The following is a 21,101-nucleotide window of genomic DNA, read 5'->3' on the forward strand; positions in this document are numbered from 1 at the left end:
GTGTGTGTGTGTGTGTGTGTGTGTGTGTGTGTGTGTGTGTGTGTGCTGCAGTGATGGTTGATGGGGGAACTCATCTGAATGGTAGTAAAAAACAATTAATAACATTTGGGTCTTTGATTTTTAAAACCTCTGATATCAATAAGTAACCTTTGCTATACAAAGAACCTCTTACACAGTTTTAAGGAATTCTGTGAAATTGGGTAAAAATGAGAAACAATCAGCCAACCACAAAATATCCTATAAGCTAGCTTTGACGAACTTCTGGGAAAAGGAAACGAATGTCATTTCAAAACACCAAGCCTTACTTTTCAACTGCGTAGGTTTTTTAAAAAAATAATATTTACTGAAGTCAATTTATAAACTCCGAGAAAGTCAGACTAAAACATACATCATGAAGTCTCACTGAAAGGAAGTTGATACATATTTCTGAGCTTAACAGCTCATGTTGTAAATACAATTAGGCTCAAATTGAATAATTCCAATGTTTATGCCCTTAAAAAAACACAGGAAAATCTCTAACGTATAGGAAGAATGTCTTGTTTACATAGTGCCTCTAGTGGCCATCTCTTAGCCACATGGCAAGGACAAGCCCTTTTCCATAGAAAGCTGCAGACACCATATCCAGAACCGTCCCCTGCATCCTTCCAACAAGCTGTTTCTCCGGCTATTCCTGTGCATTTCATCCTGACTAGGGCTCCCCGTGCAGGCAAGTAGCAGGAAACTCTTGGGAGCAACATCACATCCTTGGCTAGTGAGTATGGAATAAGGAACACTAGAAATAAGAAAAAGCCCAGCCCAGCATAGTGGGCTAGTCTAGAGTCACAGTAACAACTGTGGATGAGCGGGACAACTGGTCAAATAGGGGGAAGAGAAAAAACCCCTCATCCAATCCTGGGTGCCTCTGCGAGTCCAGTATGAGGTAGTAGTAGGAAATTACTAGCCAGATTTCATTCAGTTTTCCCAGATTAAGTATGCACTCGCTGACAACTCTGGTTTCTTTCTAACACACCTTTCTTTCCCACCCACATATGTATAAGAGGAAAAGCACAATTTGCACAGGTCTGAAAAGGGGTTCAGGTATTCGATTCAGAGGACGAGGATAATGGGAGACATGACCTCCCATCCTCAAATAAGCATGTGCCTTCCCAGCCTTGCCACCCTCGGGACAGTAAAGCTGATCCGCCTCAGTGAACCAGTCATCCTTTTGCCATGGAGAGAGGCTTGGCAGTAGGAACTCCCTCTTGGTCCCAGTGACCAAGGCTGTGCCGTGACCCAGGTAGAAAGTCAATGGAGCAGTGGAGGTGCTTCCATTAGCCAGCACCACAGCAGCCTGCATCTCATTGACAAGTTATTACTAAAACTAATTCCAAACCCCACACATAAATCATTCTTACTATTTTCATGGCATTATCTTCCATTGTTCTTGCCAAATGTTCATTTTTCGTGTAGTCTTTTCACTAAAGCTACCCTTTATGTTCTTTTAAATATGATTTCACCTGCTTAAAAACACTGAGGGGAAAAGGTTATGCAAACAATTTTTTAAATGCTTGTAGTTTATAATAATGGTCAATTCATATAGAGAAAGAAGGGGGAAAAAGACTTGGAAGAAGAAAGAAGATGACAAAGAGGGCAAAAGGGGAAAAGACAGAGAAGAAGGAATTATGGAAAGGGAAAGGAAGGAAGAGAAAGAGGGTCAGAGGCAGAGAGGACCACATCTGTATCCCTGGCCCTCTTGGCATCTAACAAAAAATTCTACCATTCTAAGCCACAACATGGAATCAGAATCCATTTTCAATTATTCAGGGACTTCCCTGGTGGCGCAGTGGTTAAGAATCTGCCTGTCAATGCAGGCGACATGGGTTCGAGCCCTGGTCCGGGAAGATCCCACATGCCGCGAAGCAAGTAAGCCCATGAGCCACAACTACTGAGCCCATGTGCCACAACTACTGAAGTCCACGTGCCTAGAGCTGATGCTCCGCAACAAGAGAAGCCACCACAATGAGAAGCCCACGCGCCGCAACGAAGAGTAGCCTCCGCTCGCCACAACTAGAGAAAGCCTGCGCGCAGCAACAAAGAGCCGACACAGCCAAAAATAAATAAATGAATAAATTAAAAAAAAATTATTCATTACATTTATGGAAACAGACATTATATCCCCTACTCTTAATTTAAAACAGTAATGAGCAACCTGTTTTATTGAGGGACAATTCAAGAAAAAATATAATGCCTATCGCCTGTAGTTTTAAAATATGATTTTTGTTATGCCATTCAGTATTTGTTCCTATGCTGAATTTTCTTTATCATTAAAGTATTACCCCCTGAAATTTCGGGAACCATAAAAGAGGAACAGCCACATATTTTACAGCTCTAGTCTATTTCCCTACTCCTGATTCTGGGCTGGCCTCTGACTGACTTGCTTTTGACCAATAGAATGCAGCATAAACAGTGTTATGCACGTTCAAAAGCAAGCTTCAAGAAGTCATGCCAAAGCGTTCTCCTGGAACACGGCTCCCACCATGGGAGTGGCCTGGGCGGACTTCCTTGATGATGAAAGAACACGTGGAAAGAGCGGTCTGGCGTCTCAGCACCTGCCCCAGCAGTCTGTGAGGGAGCCAAGGTGAAAGACAAGAAATGCCCATCTGTCCCTCAGAATCACAGGAAATATATAAATCACTGTTTTATGCACTAAGCTTTGATGTATAGTATATCATCATCGTCATCATCATTTTTTCCTCCAAAGTCCCTGACTCTCAATAACATTTCCTACATATTAGGATTACTTCCCAAACTGAAATTCCCAAACTGAAAAACATATTGGGATGTAAAGAATAAACACAATAGGAAAATGAATCTAGACACTCATAGGATCAAACCAGAAAAGTTATCCATGTCTGGAGATTCTGTCCTAGAGTGAGGGTACGAGACAATTATGGACCTTTTAATTCTGCAACACAGAGCACAACCTGATGAAATACTAGAGCACTGGAGCAACGTCTGCTTCCCGAAGACTGCAGGAGAACAGGCAGTATTTGCTGGCTGTTAGCAAGTTCACAAACAGTGCGTAAGAAGAACAGGCCCAGATGTGGTGGAGAATCTCAAGCACAATGAAAAACGGTTATGAATGTCAAGCAGGGTCTCAAATAGAGGCAAGAAATGAGGAGAGTGCAGGCAGCACTTACCGCTTGCATGGCAGAACCTCTGGGAGGATGGGGCTCTATGAGGAGCTGAGAAGGCGTCTGCCCAAAACTTCGGATTTGAGCTTCAACAGCCTGAAAAAGGCACGGGCAAGTTTGAGGGTTAAGAGGTGCTAATTACAGGCAAAAGAACCACAACTGTCACCTGAAAATGTCATTCCATACTTCTGGCTTGTTTCATGTTGGAAATCAACCTTGTATTTTCACAGTGGGGCTAAGCACCTGGTAGGGTATTTAGGGTGAGGTCATTCTTCACTACCGTGGAAGCTGTTCCTACAAAACCCTGCAAAACTTTCTCATCTTGCTCAGTGATAGGAAACAGAAACCAGCTATTACAATCAGAAATTGTCCTTTTTGGCTTCATCTCTTTCTTGCATTTTTTCCCTTGCTTGCATCATCCCTGATGACTACAGCTAATCTTTTACAGGTATAGAGAAAACCTACTGCTGCTTTGCTTCTAGGCCCCATCTCACCCTGGGAAGTAGAAAAAAGAAACCCAGCACCTGTGAAAATTGCTTGATGCTATTACTTTTGAAGAGCATTATTGTTGACAGTCTCTTTGAACCTAAGTGGCTAAACAACAAAGTAAAAGCCATATGTTGTATCCAAGCATGAGAGGGTTAAACCGGGGACTGACCAAACACAAGAAACATGTGCGTGCGCCCTTTTTGAAAGATGTGTGCCCTTTGTCGTGCGCTTCCGACCATGGCTCTTCCTGTCCACCCAGCAGAGATGCTCACTTCCCAACCTCATCAAGGAAAACTGTTAAATGCCAGATGCGGTCACTGTCTGTAATGATTTTGTTTGTTTACCTGTTTATGCCTGTCTCCTCCCACTAAAATACAAGATCCATGAGAGCGAGGACCTTACTTATCTTCTTCACTCTTAGATCCCTAAACTGGGTGAATGAATTAATACTATAGTATGTGTGAGGGGATAGAAGGAAGCAAAGATACATAAAGATGACCTCAACACCCCACACAGTCAGTATTCTTAACTTCTGGGCTAAAAGGATGAAGAAAACCTCTTTGTAAGGTAATATATGTTCATCATGCTATTTTTTAATCCTTAAGAAAATGAGTATTCAATTATTATATGCTCTACAGGACTGTAGGCAATTAATAAATCATAAACAGAGAAATATAATCATTATCCAGTATTAATTTCCTTTTTTTATTTGATAAGGATACCATTAGTAGTCCTTTACAATGACCTTTGAAGAAACAATGATAGCAATTCATTCATTTATGCATTCAATCATAATCGTCAACTATGTATACAGCAGTATTAGGTGTCAATGTTTCTGCCCTTGAAGAAAGTATCCCTAATACAGAAAGCAGGGCATGTACTTGGATGGTTGAATAACAGTTTGATGCAGTCAGTCCAATAAATTCAAGGAATGCACTATGACTTGCTTAGGCAGAAGAGACTGGAAAGCACCTCTGTGAAAGCTGAGTGTTACGGTGGAAGCAGCACAGGCTTTGAAGTCACACAGACCATGTGCAAATCCTGACTGCACAGCACTTACAAGCTGTGTGACCTAGGGCAAGTCATTCAACCTAAGTTTCAATTTTCTTCCTGTAAAATGTGGATAATAGTACCAACCTCATAGTGTTACATTAATGAATAAATGATATATATGTAAAAAACACAGCAAAGTGCTTATTAGTACAGATTAGTCCCTCAAAATGCAGTCAACAAATACTCATTGAGGGGCTTCCCTGGTGGCGCAGTGGTTAAGAATCCACCTGTCAATGCTGGTGACAGGGATTTGAAAGATCCTGGCCTAGAAAGATCCCACATGCCGCAGAGCAACTAAGCCCGTGCGCCACAACTACTGAAGCCCACCTGCCACAACTACTGAAGCCCACACACCTGGAACCTGTGCTCCACAAGAAGAGTAGCCCCCACTCCATGCAACTAGAGAAGGCCCGCACACAGCAACGAAGACTCAAAGCAGCAAGATAAATAAATTTATAATAAAAAAAAAATACTCATTGAGGGCTGCTAACAACACCAATAACAAATATTTATTTAGTACTTATTATTGCCAGGAACTTTTCTAAGTGATTTTACTATCTTATATTATTTAGTCTTTAAATTGTATGATGTGAGTACTTTACTGTATCCATTTTATAGATAAGGAAAATAATGCACCAAGAACTTAAGTATCTTGTCCAAAGTCACATGGTAATTAAATGGCAGACTCAAAATTTGCACCCCAGCAGCTTGATTCTAGAGCTCATATGCTCAACCATTAAGCTACTCTTTCTCCTTATCTGTTGCCAGGGACTAGGCCAGGGCCTAGGGATAAGACTGAGCACACAAAAAACATGAGCTTACAATCTAATGACTGAATTAATAAAGTACCTCTAATATCAACATCATCATCATCATTACAGTGAACAAAGTATGTGCACACACAATTAAAGCAGCACGGCTAGGCAAGGGTTGGTTTTATATAGTAGGAGATAAGGCTGGTCTCAGACTTCAGAAACCAGAAAAGGAGCCAACAGGAAGTAAGGAGTAGAGATTAGGATCATTTCAGATCAGCACCTAAAACATCTTTTGATGGGGTAAAATCAATTTATGATCAACATCAAGGACAGTCTTGAGGAAAAAAATATCACAAAAGGGCAACTTGAAGCCTAAGGTAGTCACAAAGAAGGACGTGGGAGCACTGCTCTTTTATGATATATGGATTTATGACTTGCTTTATGAATGTGAACCTTACGTCTCTTTTAAAAACAGTTAGCAAGGCCAGTGCCCTTTCCTTCGACTGCTGCTGCCTTCGGTAGTCCCCACCCAATAGCCCACATGCATTTCCCCCCATTAAAAAGAAGGGGAGGGCTTCCCTGGTGGCGCAGTGGTTGAGAGTCCGCCTGCCGATGCAGGGGACACGGGTTCGTGCCCTTGTCCGGGAAGATCCCACATACCGCGGAGTGGCTGGGCTCCTGAGCCATGGCCACTGAGCCTGCGCGTCCGGAGCCTGTGCTCCGCAATGGGAGAGGCCACAACAGTGAGAGGCCCGCGTACCGCAAAAAAAAAAAAGTAAAAAAAAAAAAGAAGGGGAGCAGGCAACAGATTGCTTCCACACTGGGCCTATGGAGTCAGATGGTTCAGAGTGCTAGTCTTGACTTCACCATTTACCTGCTGCATGACTTTGAACAAGTAACTTAATCTGTTTCCCCATTGATAAAATAAAGATAATAATAATAATGCCTAGCTCATAGAATTGTTTGGAAAATTAAATAATACATATAAAGTGCTTAGCATAATACCAAACACATAAAAGGCACTAAATAAAATGCTGTATTATTGTTGGGTTTGGGGCTCAGCACGATCCCCATTTAACACAGCTAAAATAGAGAAGGAAGAAATGCTTCAGGAGTTTACAATGACCGTGATGATGATGAATACATTATTGAAAAAAACTGAAATCGGGCTCAGGATTTCAAAGTATCCTGCAGGGCTAAGTGCCCAGAGACAGGGAGATCTCCTTGGAGGTTCAGAGAGCAGTCTAAAACATAAGGAACTGTATACCTCAGTCCTTATGGAAGCTGTGCTGTTTGCAAGAAAGGGATAAATATGCAAACCATGATCCAAGGCAAAATCACCAGGTCTTAGAGACTGATGACTTTGAGCAATGAAGAAAAGAGAAAAGACAACACGAATTCTTTTCTTTTGAACTTGCATATTTTAGAGTAGTAAAGCAATAAATAGAAATACAAGTTTCTCTGAGGGAGAACTAGTGATAGCTGTCGAGCCAGGCTGAGATGTCCAGTGCTCAAAAGAAAGCCCCGGGACTCGCTCCGGGATGAAACATCAGAGGTATTGATTTGGGTGTCATTCATGCAAGAGAAATTCAAGTCAATGGTTTTTGACCTTGCCCTCTCACTGTGTTTAAGTGTGTATCCTGCAGAATTGAGCTCCAACTCTCCTTTATATATTATTGCCCTGATCAAATGTCTTCAATTAACTGCCGGTACTTAAAAGACAAAGGCCTACTCCTTGATATGAGGCACTGAGAAGAATGCTATACAATTTCTATGGTATCCTTGACAAAATATAAATAACTTCATTCGAATCACATGAAAATATCAGAAAGACAAATTAGGGGACATTCAACAAAATATCTGACCACTTTTCACAAATATCAAGACCATTAAAGAGAAGCAAAGACTGAGTCACTGTTACATATAGAAGGAAACCAAGAAAGTATCAACTAAATACAACGTGGAATTCTGCATAAGATCATCAGACAGAAAAAGAATCGTTAAAGAATGTGATGACATTTCACAAGGTCTGTAGTTTAGTTAATTATATTGAACCAATGTTATTTTTACGGTCTTGATCATTTTAACTAAGGTTATGTAAGGTGCTGATCTTAGGGGAGCCTGGGAAGAAATGTACACAGGAAATTTTTCTACTATGTTTGCAACTTGTCTGTGTCTAAAATTATTCAAAATAAAAAATTTAAAAAGAAAAAAAAAGATAAAGACCTACCGCTAGGCAATATAAGTCTTTCTAACTCTCTTTTATTCCCTCACCCTATGCCCTGTACTGTCAAGCTGATTTTCTTCCACAAATGTAACCAGCCATTTCTGCCTTACGTTTTCTCTCATGCCGCTGACTCTCCTAGATTAGTCCCCCTCGTCTTCAGTTTTCTAAGTCGTACCTCTCTCTAGAAAACCCTGCTTGAATTCTACCTTGTTGGTGTAACACTTCCCAAATCTTATAGCCTATTCATGCTGCTGATTACATACTTGACTCAGGCTTCCTTGTAATGTTATTTAGCTTTTATGAGATTACTGGTCTGTCTCAGCAACTATACTATAGGGTCAGAATATCATACTTTAGTAGTGTGCAGTAGGAAGAACAGTACCTTGTACATAGTATTCACACAACAAAGAAGTTTACTGAGTACCTTTTTATACAGCAAGGCTGCCCAGACCCTTGTTCCTCATCTAGGGTTATACTGGGACAAAAAACAAGCACAGTTCTTGATGAGACAAAATGGGGGTGAGGAGGAGAATGGGGGAGTGATAAGTGAAGGCTGATAGCTGCTGTTACAAAGAAGTCAAAAGAGACTTTCTTAGAAAAGTTCTGAAGGATGTCACTAAAGGCAGTAATTCTCACTTTCAGCCCCCTACACACCTGAGGGATATGACAACACTCCAGTGTCTCACTGTAGCAGTGATTCTTTTTTTTTTTTTTTTGCGGTATGCAGGCCTCTCACTGCTGTGGCCTCTCCCGTTGTGGAGCACAGGCTCCGGACGCGCAGGCTCAGCGGCCATGGCTCACGGGCCCAGCCGCTCTGCGGCATTTGGGATCTTCCCGGACTGGGGCATGAACCCGTGTCCCCTGCATCGGCAGGCGGACTCTCAACCACTGCGCCACCAGGGAAGCCCTGTAGCAGTGATTCTTAAGGGCTAAGTGAGAAATCCTGGGGGAATATGTGTGATTTGAAAAAGCCCCTCAAGTAATTTTGTTTATTACTCTCTTCACTTTTCCCTTCAGCCCTTTGTATACAGCAATAGAAAATTCAGAGGCATAAGGGAGGTTTGAAATCACAGGAAACATACAGGTATAACATTCAGGAAGGTGATTAGGTAAAAGCGTAGCTTAATGAACTCTACCAAATGCCTAAACTGTTTTTAATGAACTCTCCTTCACCAAGAGAGTTTTGGTCCCAGGTGATATATTTTTAGAATTTGTTTATTATGTTAAATTTTTATTATGGAATAGGATAATGGATCCCTATGTACCCATTAGTCAATTTCAATAATTATTTACACATTTGGCCTTAGGTTATTTTAAGGTGGTGGTTCAGCATAGGCAATGTGCTAGAAAGATTTATTGGAAAATAGGAGAGTGTGCCTGCCTTTAAGCAGTTTATTTTTTCAGGTCTACTGCAAAACTACACTGAGAACAAAAATATCAAAAAATGACCCCAAATTATAAACATTAGCCAGCAGCCTTCATCTTTGTTCAGAAGGGTTAAACACACCTGGACTTGAAAGGAGATGTTCAACCCTAAAGCTGCAAATGTGATTATGTGACTTCTCTAGTTAAAATCCTTCCATCCAAATTCCTTATCACGGCGTGGCCCCGTAGCATGGGGTTAAGTATGCAGACACTGCAATCAGACCGCCTCAGTTCAAATATTAGCTTTATCACATATTAGCTGAGTGACTCCGGCAAGTTATGCCTTAGTTTCCTCGTCTACAAATGGTAATAATGACAGTGGGTCTTTACTGGGTTTTTGTGAAGATTAAATGAGATAATATAAAACACTTGGGACAGTTCTTGACCGGTCAGTGTTTGATGTTATTATTACAGCATATACATAAAAGACAACATGGTGTCTGGCTGAGGTTAAGAAAGCATTTAACAAATGTTACTAACCACTTATAATTAAGATTAATAATAGTAATCTAGCTCCTGCCTATGTTTCCAGTCTCATGCCCTGACACTGTCCCTCTCACACTCTATAATGTGCGATATAATGTGTCAAACTGCTTCCGTATTTGTTTTCCGATTTTTTCTATTCCCTTTCTCTGTGCCGTTGTCTCCTCCTCATTCTATAAGACTCAGCTCAGCATCTCTGTACTCTGAGAAATCTGTTTCTAGATCTCAGCCAGACTGTTGCTGCCCTGCCCTGTTGCTTTGGAGCAATGCGCACAGACCCTTACTACCTACTTAACTAAAATTCTAATTACTGGTCTAATTTCTGTCTTGTCAATTAGACTGTAAGTCTTCCTGAGACCAGAGACTTCTAAGTATTTCTGTGCTTCTGGGGGCCTGACACACAGTAGGTGCTCAATCAATATTTACTTAATGAATGAATGGTTATCCAAGTCAGCATAATTCAGCAGGTATGCAGCTAAGAGATACGCTCCTAACACTATTATAGAGCAGCCCAGCACTGAAAAAACATTCTGTTAAACATTTCTACTACTTTGCTGTACAGCAAGAAACTAACACAACATTGTAAAGCAACTATATTCCAATAAAAATTTTAAAAATTTTCTACTAAAAAGCTTACTTCATTCTTATTCATCAATTCCCAATTATTTCTGTAAATAGCCTGTTACTACTTTCTATAATAAACCTGAATTCAGCAGGCAGCATTCCAGATGTTGAAATACATAGTAATAAAAAAAGACTATGCAAATACTTCAAGACATTCCAGTAAAACCACATATTTATGTTTTATAAACAGCATCTCAAATATTACCTAGAGAATTTATTAATGGATTTCCAAATGGAAATACTATGAAAAGATTTTCAGCAAGTTGTGCATTCTATTGTTTTCTGTGCCAACCATTGCATACTTGCGTGATTTTATGGCTATATAGAGAGAAAGGGACATTACATATAGAGAGAATATAGATACACACACTAGACAAAATGAAAGAATGAAAGAAGAGAGAGAAAAGTAAAGGGAAGTAGACTGGCTTAGTGACAATGTAGGGCCTTTAACAGTGACTATTTTAGTCTCTCTGAAGTGGTCTTTTTAATCTAACAGAGGAAACAAGTTAACTCAGTACAACACTTAGTAACCAATAAAGCTGTAAAACTTTATTTTAAGATGGGTTTGGGGGAGGAATAACTTAAAACACATGGATGCAATTAAGGTAAACACATATGTACTCTGCTTTTTTTTAAGCACACAACTCTGAAATTGCATTTTATCCCCTATATATTTACATCTAAAAGCACTATAAAATTGGGATAGGGAAACTGAAAAATCATTTATTAAGAAATAACATGCCATTTATTAGTATATTAAAAATTTCTGACATTACCAAAATTAAGTACTAGAAGGCTATCTTAAGATTCTAGAGTTACCCCTTACCGAAAGATATTTACAGATCAAAATAAGACTTCATATTTTGGATTTCAGAATTAATTCACTTTTCAATGTTTAAAAAGAGTCACAATAAGGGCATTTAGTGATTTCTCCTGTGTTACGTATCATACTATCACTTGTGCCTATTTTTCCCCCTTGCCCTTCACACATTTGAATTAAGTTGGAGAAAAACTTGCTGGATATTTGACCAGTTTCTACTGTTTACTGACCAACTTTCTAGTTAACCAGCCTCAGTGCCCTCTGAAGCCACTGTTAAAATCCAGATTTGGTATTAGCAAATTAAAAAAGCATACTAATTATTATATATGTTAGTATTCAATTCCTAAAGGCCAAAAATCCTGATAATATTAACTACAAAGGCCAAAAGAAAACCCATAACAACTAGATGCACTTGATTAAAAATGGATGAAGAATCTAAAAGAGAGAATTATCTTTATAATATAAATGGTCTTGTTTGCATAATACCTCTAGCTGCTTTAAAAAAAGAAAAAGGCAAAGCATCATTTAGAAACATTGGGAAACCAGGCTCGCTCTTAACATAAGAAATTAAATAGAGTTACTTTTTAGTAGTCAGAACAAAAAATGAACAAAATTTTTAAAAAATAGCATAATGAACCTAAAAGAAATCTTTTAAGATTGAAATATAAATATTCATAGTGCCCTGGAAATAAAAAATATATAGGAATCAAGCTTTGTAAAGCATAATGTAAAAGATAAGTAGCCTATCAAGAAACAAGTGTCATGGATATACTACCAGCATATGGAATTTTAAAAAGTCAATCAGATTTTACATTCAAAATAAACACCAGATGATATTTAACCAACAAATTATGCAAAATAATCCACACAAAAGATGTATATAGTGAAGATATAAGTTAATTGAACAGAAGTAATTCTATGTAAATTTGGACTTGAAAGACTTAAACTTTTTTTTAATTTTGAGAAATTAGATATAGAGAAAAACAAAAATTTAGTTAAAAGTCAAATTTTTATGTTTTCTGATAAAGATTGGGCTATTGATTCCACTTCTACAAATTTTCATAAAAGTGGAGTCAGATGAATGAGAAAAGATTAAGATACAAAGATGGTTATTATAGCACTTTATAATAGTAAAAATTAGGGGGAAAAACTAATGAAATTATACTCATGGAATACTATGTAGTCATTAAAATGAGTGAGTTGAACTGAATATATGTGACATGGAAACTAGTCTATAGATATTGATTAAAAACAATTCCAAATCATCAAAGAATATAGTTTATTATCTCATTTAAATAAAATATTAAAAATAAAATAAAATTAAACTATATAAACACACACTAACATGTGTTATGTGAGTACATGTACACACATACATAAATACACACATGTAAAATCTGGAAAGGTACATAAACTTATCAGCTATTATCTCCGGTGGGGGGTAGATGAAAAGATTGGCAGAATAAAAATTAATACCTTCTTCACTTTTATACTATTTGATATCTTAGACAAAGCATGTATTACTTTTAAAATAGAGTAATAAAAAAATTTCCATTTTGAAAAAAATCTAAAACTAAAAAACATAAAAATCTAAAGAAAAATCTAACAATATGAAATATAGCTTTATGAAATTTAATTTTTCCATTAACATAGTAACCAGAAGTACTTCTTAACCACCTAGGGACAATTCTAACTGATAAACTGGTCAAACACTATGAAATCAACAGACCTTGCTACAAAGTTAATTTTGTTATTTTGAGCTTATTTCCTAAATTATTTCTATCTGATTTCAAGGAGCCATTAGTTTTAGCAATATTTTACCATGATTTATCGCTAACTAAATATTTAGAAAGGTATATACACTTTGCAAGTAAACAATGTTTTACTTACATTAGGTATTTGGAAGCATATACATATCATGATGGCATACAGTACATAAAGAGAAAGAGCAGCTAGCTAAATAAAGTAAACCCCCCAAAAAAAAAGAATGCAGTGATAAGAAAGCAGGGTAGAGGGGAAATTAGGAAAAGGACTATTTTTACTCAATAATATTATGGAAGTTGCCACGGTGAAATATAATGTAATTATAAATTGTGAAAATATGCATAGATTTCCCATTAGTGCTTTTCACCGAGCCCATATATTCCAGGCGCATTACCCTGAGGCCCAGCCCAGCCCAGCTCAGCCTCACTACAATCTCCACTTCTTGTAGCTGTCCATCCACTGCAGCATAATCCCAGCTGCCAATCTGAAAGAAACCAGCTAGTCAGAGCAGACACAACCAACAGAAACAAACGTCACTCAATAATGTTCAGCGGCACTGTGTTCATGGATAATTTCAAACAGTATCTCTGTCTAGAACACTGATGTGCTCATTCAAAACACCTCCATCTCTAGCTACTGGAAACGAGTAGATAAAGCAGCCTGCCTAGAAAAATAAGTGGAATGTTGCTTCAGAAAGGCTGCCAATACTAAGAGGAAAACATAGTGAAAACATAGTAAAAAGTTCTTAAAGAAAAAAAAAAATTCAGGATAGTTGCATTCAGGAGGTTAAATTATTTCTCAAAACCAGACAAATATGTTTAAACTATGTTACAGAAAGAAACAGTCATTTGGTAAGAATCATTTCATCTATTTTTTCAATAATATTTGTATCTACCATGTACAAACACTGGAATGAGGTGCAGTTAGGAATCCTTAACCTCAAGGAACTTAAGCCTGAAAGACAATACACACACGCGCGTGCACACACACCCCAGTTACACAGTACTGGCAGGGACAGAGAGAGGGAAGGCGATACATTCACTGTTATGACATAGTTAAATAATATTTAACATTTTAAAAATTTGCACTTAAGCATTTCCTAAATACTGTATTAATAGAATTTCAGTTCCTTCTTTGCACCAATAATGGAAACTAAAAATAGTGATTCTAAGTAAACTTCCTCGTCTTTGTTAGAAATAAAACATTGCTATTCTGAAATTAGAAATTTGACTATGCTATTCTAACAGTTAGCAATCTTATACTTGCAAATAATCCTACATAGATTTTTCAAATCTAAGTAATTTTTTAACCTTAATCTTTCTAGAAACTTGAATTTAGTTAAAAATTTTGAGAACAAAATTTGGTCACTTGATTTGAGAGTACTTTTCATACTTTCAATTTAAAATGAAGATGGTGCCTGAAGGGATCAGGGGTTTATGACAGAAGTCATCAGCATATGGAATTGCTCAGGATTCCTTGGGTAGCTGATAGAGAAAAAAAATCATAAAAATATTAATACTTCGCTTTATGTCCTTGGATGTATAATTCAGCTACACCTATTTAACTAATAAGTCTGCAATAGGCATAATCACTAGCAAAATACAAAGATTAGCTTTCCTGACAAACTTTAATGTTTAATTGACTAAGGGAAACTTTGTGCTTTTAATATACAAGAAAGTCTGGCATAATTTCAAGGTATTTTTAAATGTAGGTTTTCAATTAAAACTTGACTAATCCTTACTGTTTGTCTTTTCATTGTACAGTTCCTGCCCTGCACTGTGTCAAATATGCCATCTGTGTAACACACTTCTGGCTAGAGATGCTTCAGGATTATTTTTGTAACACCCTGAATTGTGGCTGCCTGAAGTCTTAACTGTCTTCAATACTTCTACTTTATTCTCTTGCTACAACCATCCTAACCATGTGGTCCTAATGTCCTACTTTTAAACTTCACTGCAGTCACAACAAAAATTCCTGCCCCACCTGCTTAAAACGGGCTTACAGACCATTCCCCGAACTATTTAACAAATGTTAACAATGCTATAAATACCAATTGTGTTTATGCTTTCTGAAAGATTCACTGCAGCCAGGGTTCTGCAGTAGTGTTAGAGCTGAAATAAGCTGTTGACTCCCACCATGAAAGTGATTGAATTCTAAGCCAAAAATGCTTTTCCTTGGATAAGACATCTGATTTGCTACCGCTGTCATGAAACTGGGGTCATGTGAACTTAAACACTGCTGCTGCTTCTTTTGGAAAACAGACCTTCTCAGAGTGATTATGTGTTACTAAAACAGCATTTGGAAGGATAAATTTGGAAGAGGGAAAATCAACCACTGACACTAAACACAACTTAGGGAGAAATTTTCAGGTTTTACTTTCATATTATGAGATTCATTGTATATAATTGTTTAAATTGAGCAATATCATGGCTCTCCTTTTCCTCTTCCCTACTCATCTATGTAAATAGAGCCGAGTTCCATTTTCAGAAGGAAATAAATAACTTTAATTTCTGAACTCACATAAACATAAAATAACATTGTATTTGCTTGAAAAGTAAAGGAGAAAATGCTGCTTCCAGAGGAAATGTACTGAGTACTTACAATAAGGTGCAAGATGGAAAAGCACAGATGATATTGTTCATATTAATGCTGTCCTATGCAACATCTACCTGCAGTGTATCTTTTGCTCTTTGAACCTCTACCTCTGCTTCCAAGCTCCAGCGCATCCCAGGTTCTGCCACTGCCCTCCCTTCATAATGGCTGCTCAGACCCTGTGCTGTGTCTGTACTTTTCCTTTTGTCAAAACCTCCTATCAAGTTCTATGCACAGAGAGCTGAATGACTGGAAAAAATTGTTCAAAAAAAAATCTGTAACCAAATAAATGATGTCTCATCGTAAAGTTTCAAGCACTAAGTGAAAGGCAATGAAGTCTATGGCAGAGGCTTTTTTTCTGTGTATATCAAAGCACATCATATAGAAATTGCTATAGCTCACTTTAGCATGAGACTGGCATTAGCTAACAGAGTCTAAACTTAGGGACGGAGGCTTTCTACTCTTTTACTTTATACTTTCATAGTATTTGAATTATTAGAGTTAACGCACATTTTTTTGATAAATAAGTTGTTAAATCCCTTTATATACGATTTAATTATATACAAACACACACACACACAATTTAGTAGTGAACCCAGAGACTGAGAATTCATGCATCTTAGGTCAAAAGCCTTCCTGCTTTTAGAAAATGATGATAAGGACTACAATCAACAGTGATATATCTAAGATATTTTCCCTAAGAGTACAAGTAATCTTTTTTGGTCCTCCTCAAATATGCTGGAAACAATGAGGAAATAAATTCAAATTGCTAAAAAGTATGAAAAAGAATCCTAGTTCAGTGAGGTAAATAACAATATAAGAGATTAGAGGTACTCTAATTTCTGAGAGAGATAAAAGAGATAAAAGAAATTGTAAATTCCTTCATCTTTATCAAAGTTACATGAAGATCATTATACAAAGTCACTATCCTAGCAATGTTACACATGGCCAGTGCCAGAAAGTAATTACAAGAGACCTCCAAACAGCCAAAAGCAAAGTCAATATCCTTCTCCTCATGTTAACGTGCATCACTTGTTTGGATTTTCAAGCAGAGACTTTTCCCCCTCAGAAGACAGAAAGAGTTGTGGGTTGGCTTTTTCCTCTTGATTTTAAAAAGAAACAATTTTCAGAATACAGAAAGTAGCAAATAAAAGAATTCCATGATCTCACTAACCAAAGATAATGACTATCTTTGGTGAGATGACCATATAAACATCTTGGGGTCTATAATTACAGAAATTTCCTAATGCATATATACACATTATAAAATTTGCATTTTCTATGTTTCATAACATGATCTGTTTTGCCATGTAATATGGCGAAGTATTTTTCCATAGCAATACATATAGACCTAGATAGCAATATTTTTTAATGATGTATATAGCATTCCACTGTATGGATTTACCAATACTTATTTAACCAGCTTCTCTATTGTTAGACATTTATGTGGTTTTGGTTTTCATGGGGTTTTTTTGCTATTATGAATAACTACATACTTGAACATCTTTTTTTACATATGTGTTCAATTATTCCTTTTGGTTAAAGTTCTAAGTAAATAGTGGGTGAGTATTTTAAAAACTGATAGATTGTATAAAAATTCAATCTATTTTATCCTCACCAAATATATGACAATGTCTGTTTCTAACCAACATTAGGAATTTTCATTATTTTTCACTTTAGATGATCTAATAGGTAAAAAACGCTGTTGGATTTTAAATTGAATTTCACTGATTTCTAGTGAGGTTTCATACATTTGTGGCTTGTATTTCATCTTTTGTGAATTATCCGTTCCTGAACTTTGTCATTTGTTGTTTTTTTTTTGGATGTACAATAACTTCAATTTTTACGTAGACAAATATATCAATTTCCTTAATGACTTCTGGTTTTGATATTGACTTACAAAATGGGCCTTCTCCATTCCAAAAATTATTAAAATACTCACCTACAGTATTTTCTAAGTCCTGTAGTTGCACTTTTTATATTTACAATATAATCTTTATTCCAAACAAAAACATGTAATTCATTTGTAATTTCGTTTACCTTAAGATGTGAAATAGGGATCTAAATTTTTGTTATAACAGTTAGCTAGCTGTCTTAACACCACAAGTTGAATAAGACAGCCTTTTCCCAGTGATTTAAAATACCACCTTTATCGTATATTCTCATATATCATATGTCTATTTATGGAAGCTCTATTCCGTTCCATTGAAGCTTAGAACTAGAGCATAGAGTTTTGATTACTATCATTTATACTTTTGTAGCTGAGGAAGTAATCAAAACCTATGTATTTACTTTAAATTTAGTTCTATCATATCTGGTTATTTGGTTTCTCAGGCTATCACATCTAAAAAATAGCTAATTGTTGAGTAAGAGGACAGGTGCCCAAAAGGCAGACATACTGACCTGGTAACAGGAAGTAAGAACTGATAGTTTTAGAGTAGAAATAGGAAAAATATAAAAAGAGAGCATAACAACTGAGAAAGAATAGCAGTACGGGATTCTTTAGTCTAAGTTCAAATATACCACAGAACAATAACTAATGTTAATAACAAAAATCACATTCATTAATTACACTCCTCACTTGTCATTACTCATATCATATGGTAAAATTGCCTCTACTCCTAAAAACTGTAGAGCACCCATTGTTTTTCAAGTACACATAGAACATTTATGAAAACTGACTATGCCCAAGGTGACTCAAGTCTCAATCTGTATCATATGTATCAGTCTTCAGCTTTAAATTAAGTTAAAATTAATAACAAAAAGATACTAGATTGGATGTATGAAGGCAAGCCCTTGCTGAAGAGATGACCTTCAAGCCGAGGCACGAATGACAAGGAGCCCGCATGTGAAAATCTGGGATGGTCAGAAAATGGCTATCATAAAAAGGTGCTAATCCAGTGACAACCTTCACAGGCTCAGGAACAGAAAGAAGGTCAGTGAAACAGCACACATGAATGAGGATGAGAACAGCATGGCATGAGATCAGAGAGGCAGGCAGGGGCCAGATCGTGTGGACCAAGCAGAATTTTATTCTATGTTTAATGTGAAATAGGAAAGCTTAAGTAGAGGAGGGATGTGATCTGATTTACAGTTTTAAAATGTCACGTTGGCAGCTCTCTGGAAAGTGGATTGTAGGTAGTTAAGGGTAGAAAAGGGTGACCAGCACTACTAATGCTAGTCAGGGGAGAGATGATGACGGTGGCTTAGACTAATGACAGACATAAATGGTTTCCAAATGTGCTTTGGAGACACCATCAACCTAACTGCTCTTCATCACCAACTTCTTATGCCTCCCCCCCGCCACTCCCCACACGTTATTTTCCAGCCATGGCGCCATACAGTGGTCCTTCCCATACACTGTGTTCTCTGCTTTCCACTGCTTCACCTACTTAACTCCTCATTCTTTAAGGATTATATTCAGGTGGGTCATTCCTGCCTAAATCTGGGTTGGCTGTTTCTCCCTTGTGCTCAGATATGTAGTGTACACATCTCACTCAGAGCACATCACTGTACTTACAATTTTTAAACACTTATTTCTGACCTAATAAAACTCCATCAGTGAACTGAATAGCTAACTGAGCTCTGAACTTTTGCATATAGCAAATATCATTTACATGATAATTGATAGAACTCTGGATATAAGAAAGGATATAGAATTGTTCTAGAAACTATGCCTATAAATACAATTATATTCTGACTATATTAAAGAAATTCTTTAAGGAAAATACTTATTTTACATTTTTTAGGAAAAGAAAAATTATTTTGTAAAGTTAATATTCAACTCATCATTAATTTATTTTGTGAATTTGGATTTTGGAACAAGGTTTTTTCCTTAATAAAAGTATTTATTCTTACTCAGATCTGACTCTGAATTCAATTAACCTAATTTTTCTCTCTTTTTAAATTTCTTCCTTCCATGGTTTTTAGTTTTTCTTTCTTTTTTTTTTGAAATGCTGGTAGAAGGAAGAAAGGTGAATGAGTCAAACCAAATTCAGCAGAATTAATCATGAGAAAATAACCAATTTTTATTTATTTGTACCTTGTCTATAAAAACATATATGTAATGCTAGGAAAATAGAGTAGATTAAAAGTGGTAAAGGCAGAGAAAAAGGGAAAAAGGTACCCCAGGGAAATAGAGAAATAATGAAGAGTAAAAAGGTCTGTTAGAATAAAGAGCTCAAGGTAAGAATATATCCTCTAGTCAGAGGTCACAGATATTTGGGGGCGGGGGGAGGAAAAGCATATTTGCCTGAAAAATAATTCTTCCTGGTGTGTGACATATGCGAATACAGACATAGTTGTATACTGATAACCCAGCTGTTTTCTAAAAATTAAAAACAACATAAAAGTTTAATGTGCTGCAGGCTGTTTCTCTGATTACTCTTCCTCCTCTTATGGTTATTATTTCTATTGTTTAGTGCTTTTTTTATAGAGAGATTATTTTTATGATCACTTACTGCACCATATGTATTAATCATTCACTCTAGAATAAAACTTTCTCAAGAGGAATGGAGCTTTTCCCAAGTAGTAAGTGAATACACGACTTGTATGTGGAGAGCCTGCCTCTGTGTATGACTTTGTGGACACCTAAGTGTCCCAGATTGAACCAAGTATATCATAGTGACCAGAAATAAGTCTAGTCTAGTCTGCTTTTAATACTAGAGAGGCAAAAATCCATCCTGGTACCATTATTGTGATTTCACAGGGAGAATGTTTCAATATAAGCCAAGTGTATGCATAAATTTCCTAGTATTAGGGATGTTAAAGCCTCTTAGAAGAACAAGATTCTGAAGGAAAAATAGTACGGCCTGGAGATGGGGTGGAGAGTAAATTAGAAGATGGTGACAGTGGAAGCTTTACAACTAGCAAGACTTCACAAGACTTGGGAGGCTGTCCTGGCCTGGGGTTACAGGCACGTGGTTGGCCCGAGTAGAGCGGTGGGAGCTGCCTCCCGGGGTTTGCTTATACGAATTTACGTTGTTCTCAACGTGTGGAAGGAAACATTTTATGAGGACAGAGGCAGTCTGTGAGCGACCTCTCTGAAAGACTGCTCTACTCCCAAGTCACTGTGTATTCTGTAACCCAGCCTTTTTTCTTTACAGCACTTATCACTAACTGAAATTAGTTTTTATTGTTTATTTTCTGTGCACCTCATTGGAATGTGAGCTCCATGAGGGAAAGGGTTTGGACTGACTTTCTCGCTCATCTCTGTATTTTTAGCACCTTGAACAAAATGAATATTTGTTGAATAAGTGAATGAATAATTAATGAAAGAATAAACCTTCCCAATTTATAAGTCCCTGTCTTATTTATCCAAACCAGCCTAGATCCACCATTTCAACAAAATCCCTTTAACAATTTCATTAACCACCCTTCCACTCTCAATTCTTTTTTTTAAAGAAAAATCTTCTTTTATATCCCTTTACAGTTGCTCCTAGTTGTCTTTTTTAAAAATATATTTATTTATTTGGCTGTGCCAGGTCCTGGTTGCAGCACGTGGGCTCTTGTGTTGCGGCACACGGCCTTCTCTCTAGTTGTGGTGGGCGGGCTCCAGAGCATGTGGGCTCAGTAGTTGTAGCACACAGGCTTAGTTGCCCCAGGGCATGTGGGATCTTAGTTCCCTGACCAGGGATCTAACCTGCATCCCCTGCATTGAAAGGTGGATTCTTAACCACTGGACCACCAGGGAAGTC

At 37.2% G+C, this 21,101-nt stretch overlaps 1 protein-coding gene across 4 annotated transcripts in view; it reads right to left on the minus strand.

The window, feature by feature from the left end:
• LRBA (LPS responsive beige-like anchor protein) overlaps positions 1 to 21,101 on the minus strand; it is a 736,343-nt gene that overhangs the window by 44,931 nt on the left and 670,311 nt on the right. For all 4 annotated transcript variants that reach the window (XM_027117137.1, XM_027117135.1, XM_027117138.1 and 1 more), the window contains one exon: positions 3,180 to 3,269. In XM_027117137.1, coding sequence (XP_026972938.1) covers positions 3,180 to 3,269 — 90 coding nt within the window. The remainder of the gene's footprint in view (positions 1 to 3,179; positions 3,270 to 21,101) is intronic.

This window comes from Aethalodelphis obliquidens, unplaced genomic scaffold (genome assembly GCF_003676395.1).
Source record: "Aethalodelphis obliquidens isolate GAN/ISIS:26980383/991018 unplaced genomic scaffold, ASM367639v1 scaffold17, whole genome shotgun sequence".
In the NCBI taxonomy this organism is placed as follows: Eukaryota; Metazoa; Chordata; class Mammalia; order Artiodactyla; family Delphinidae; genus Aethalodelphis; species Aethalodelphis obliquidens.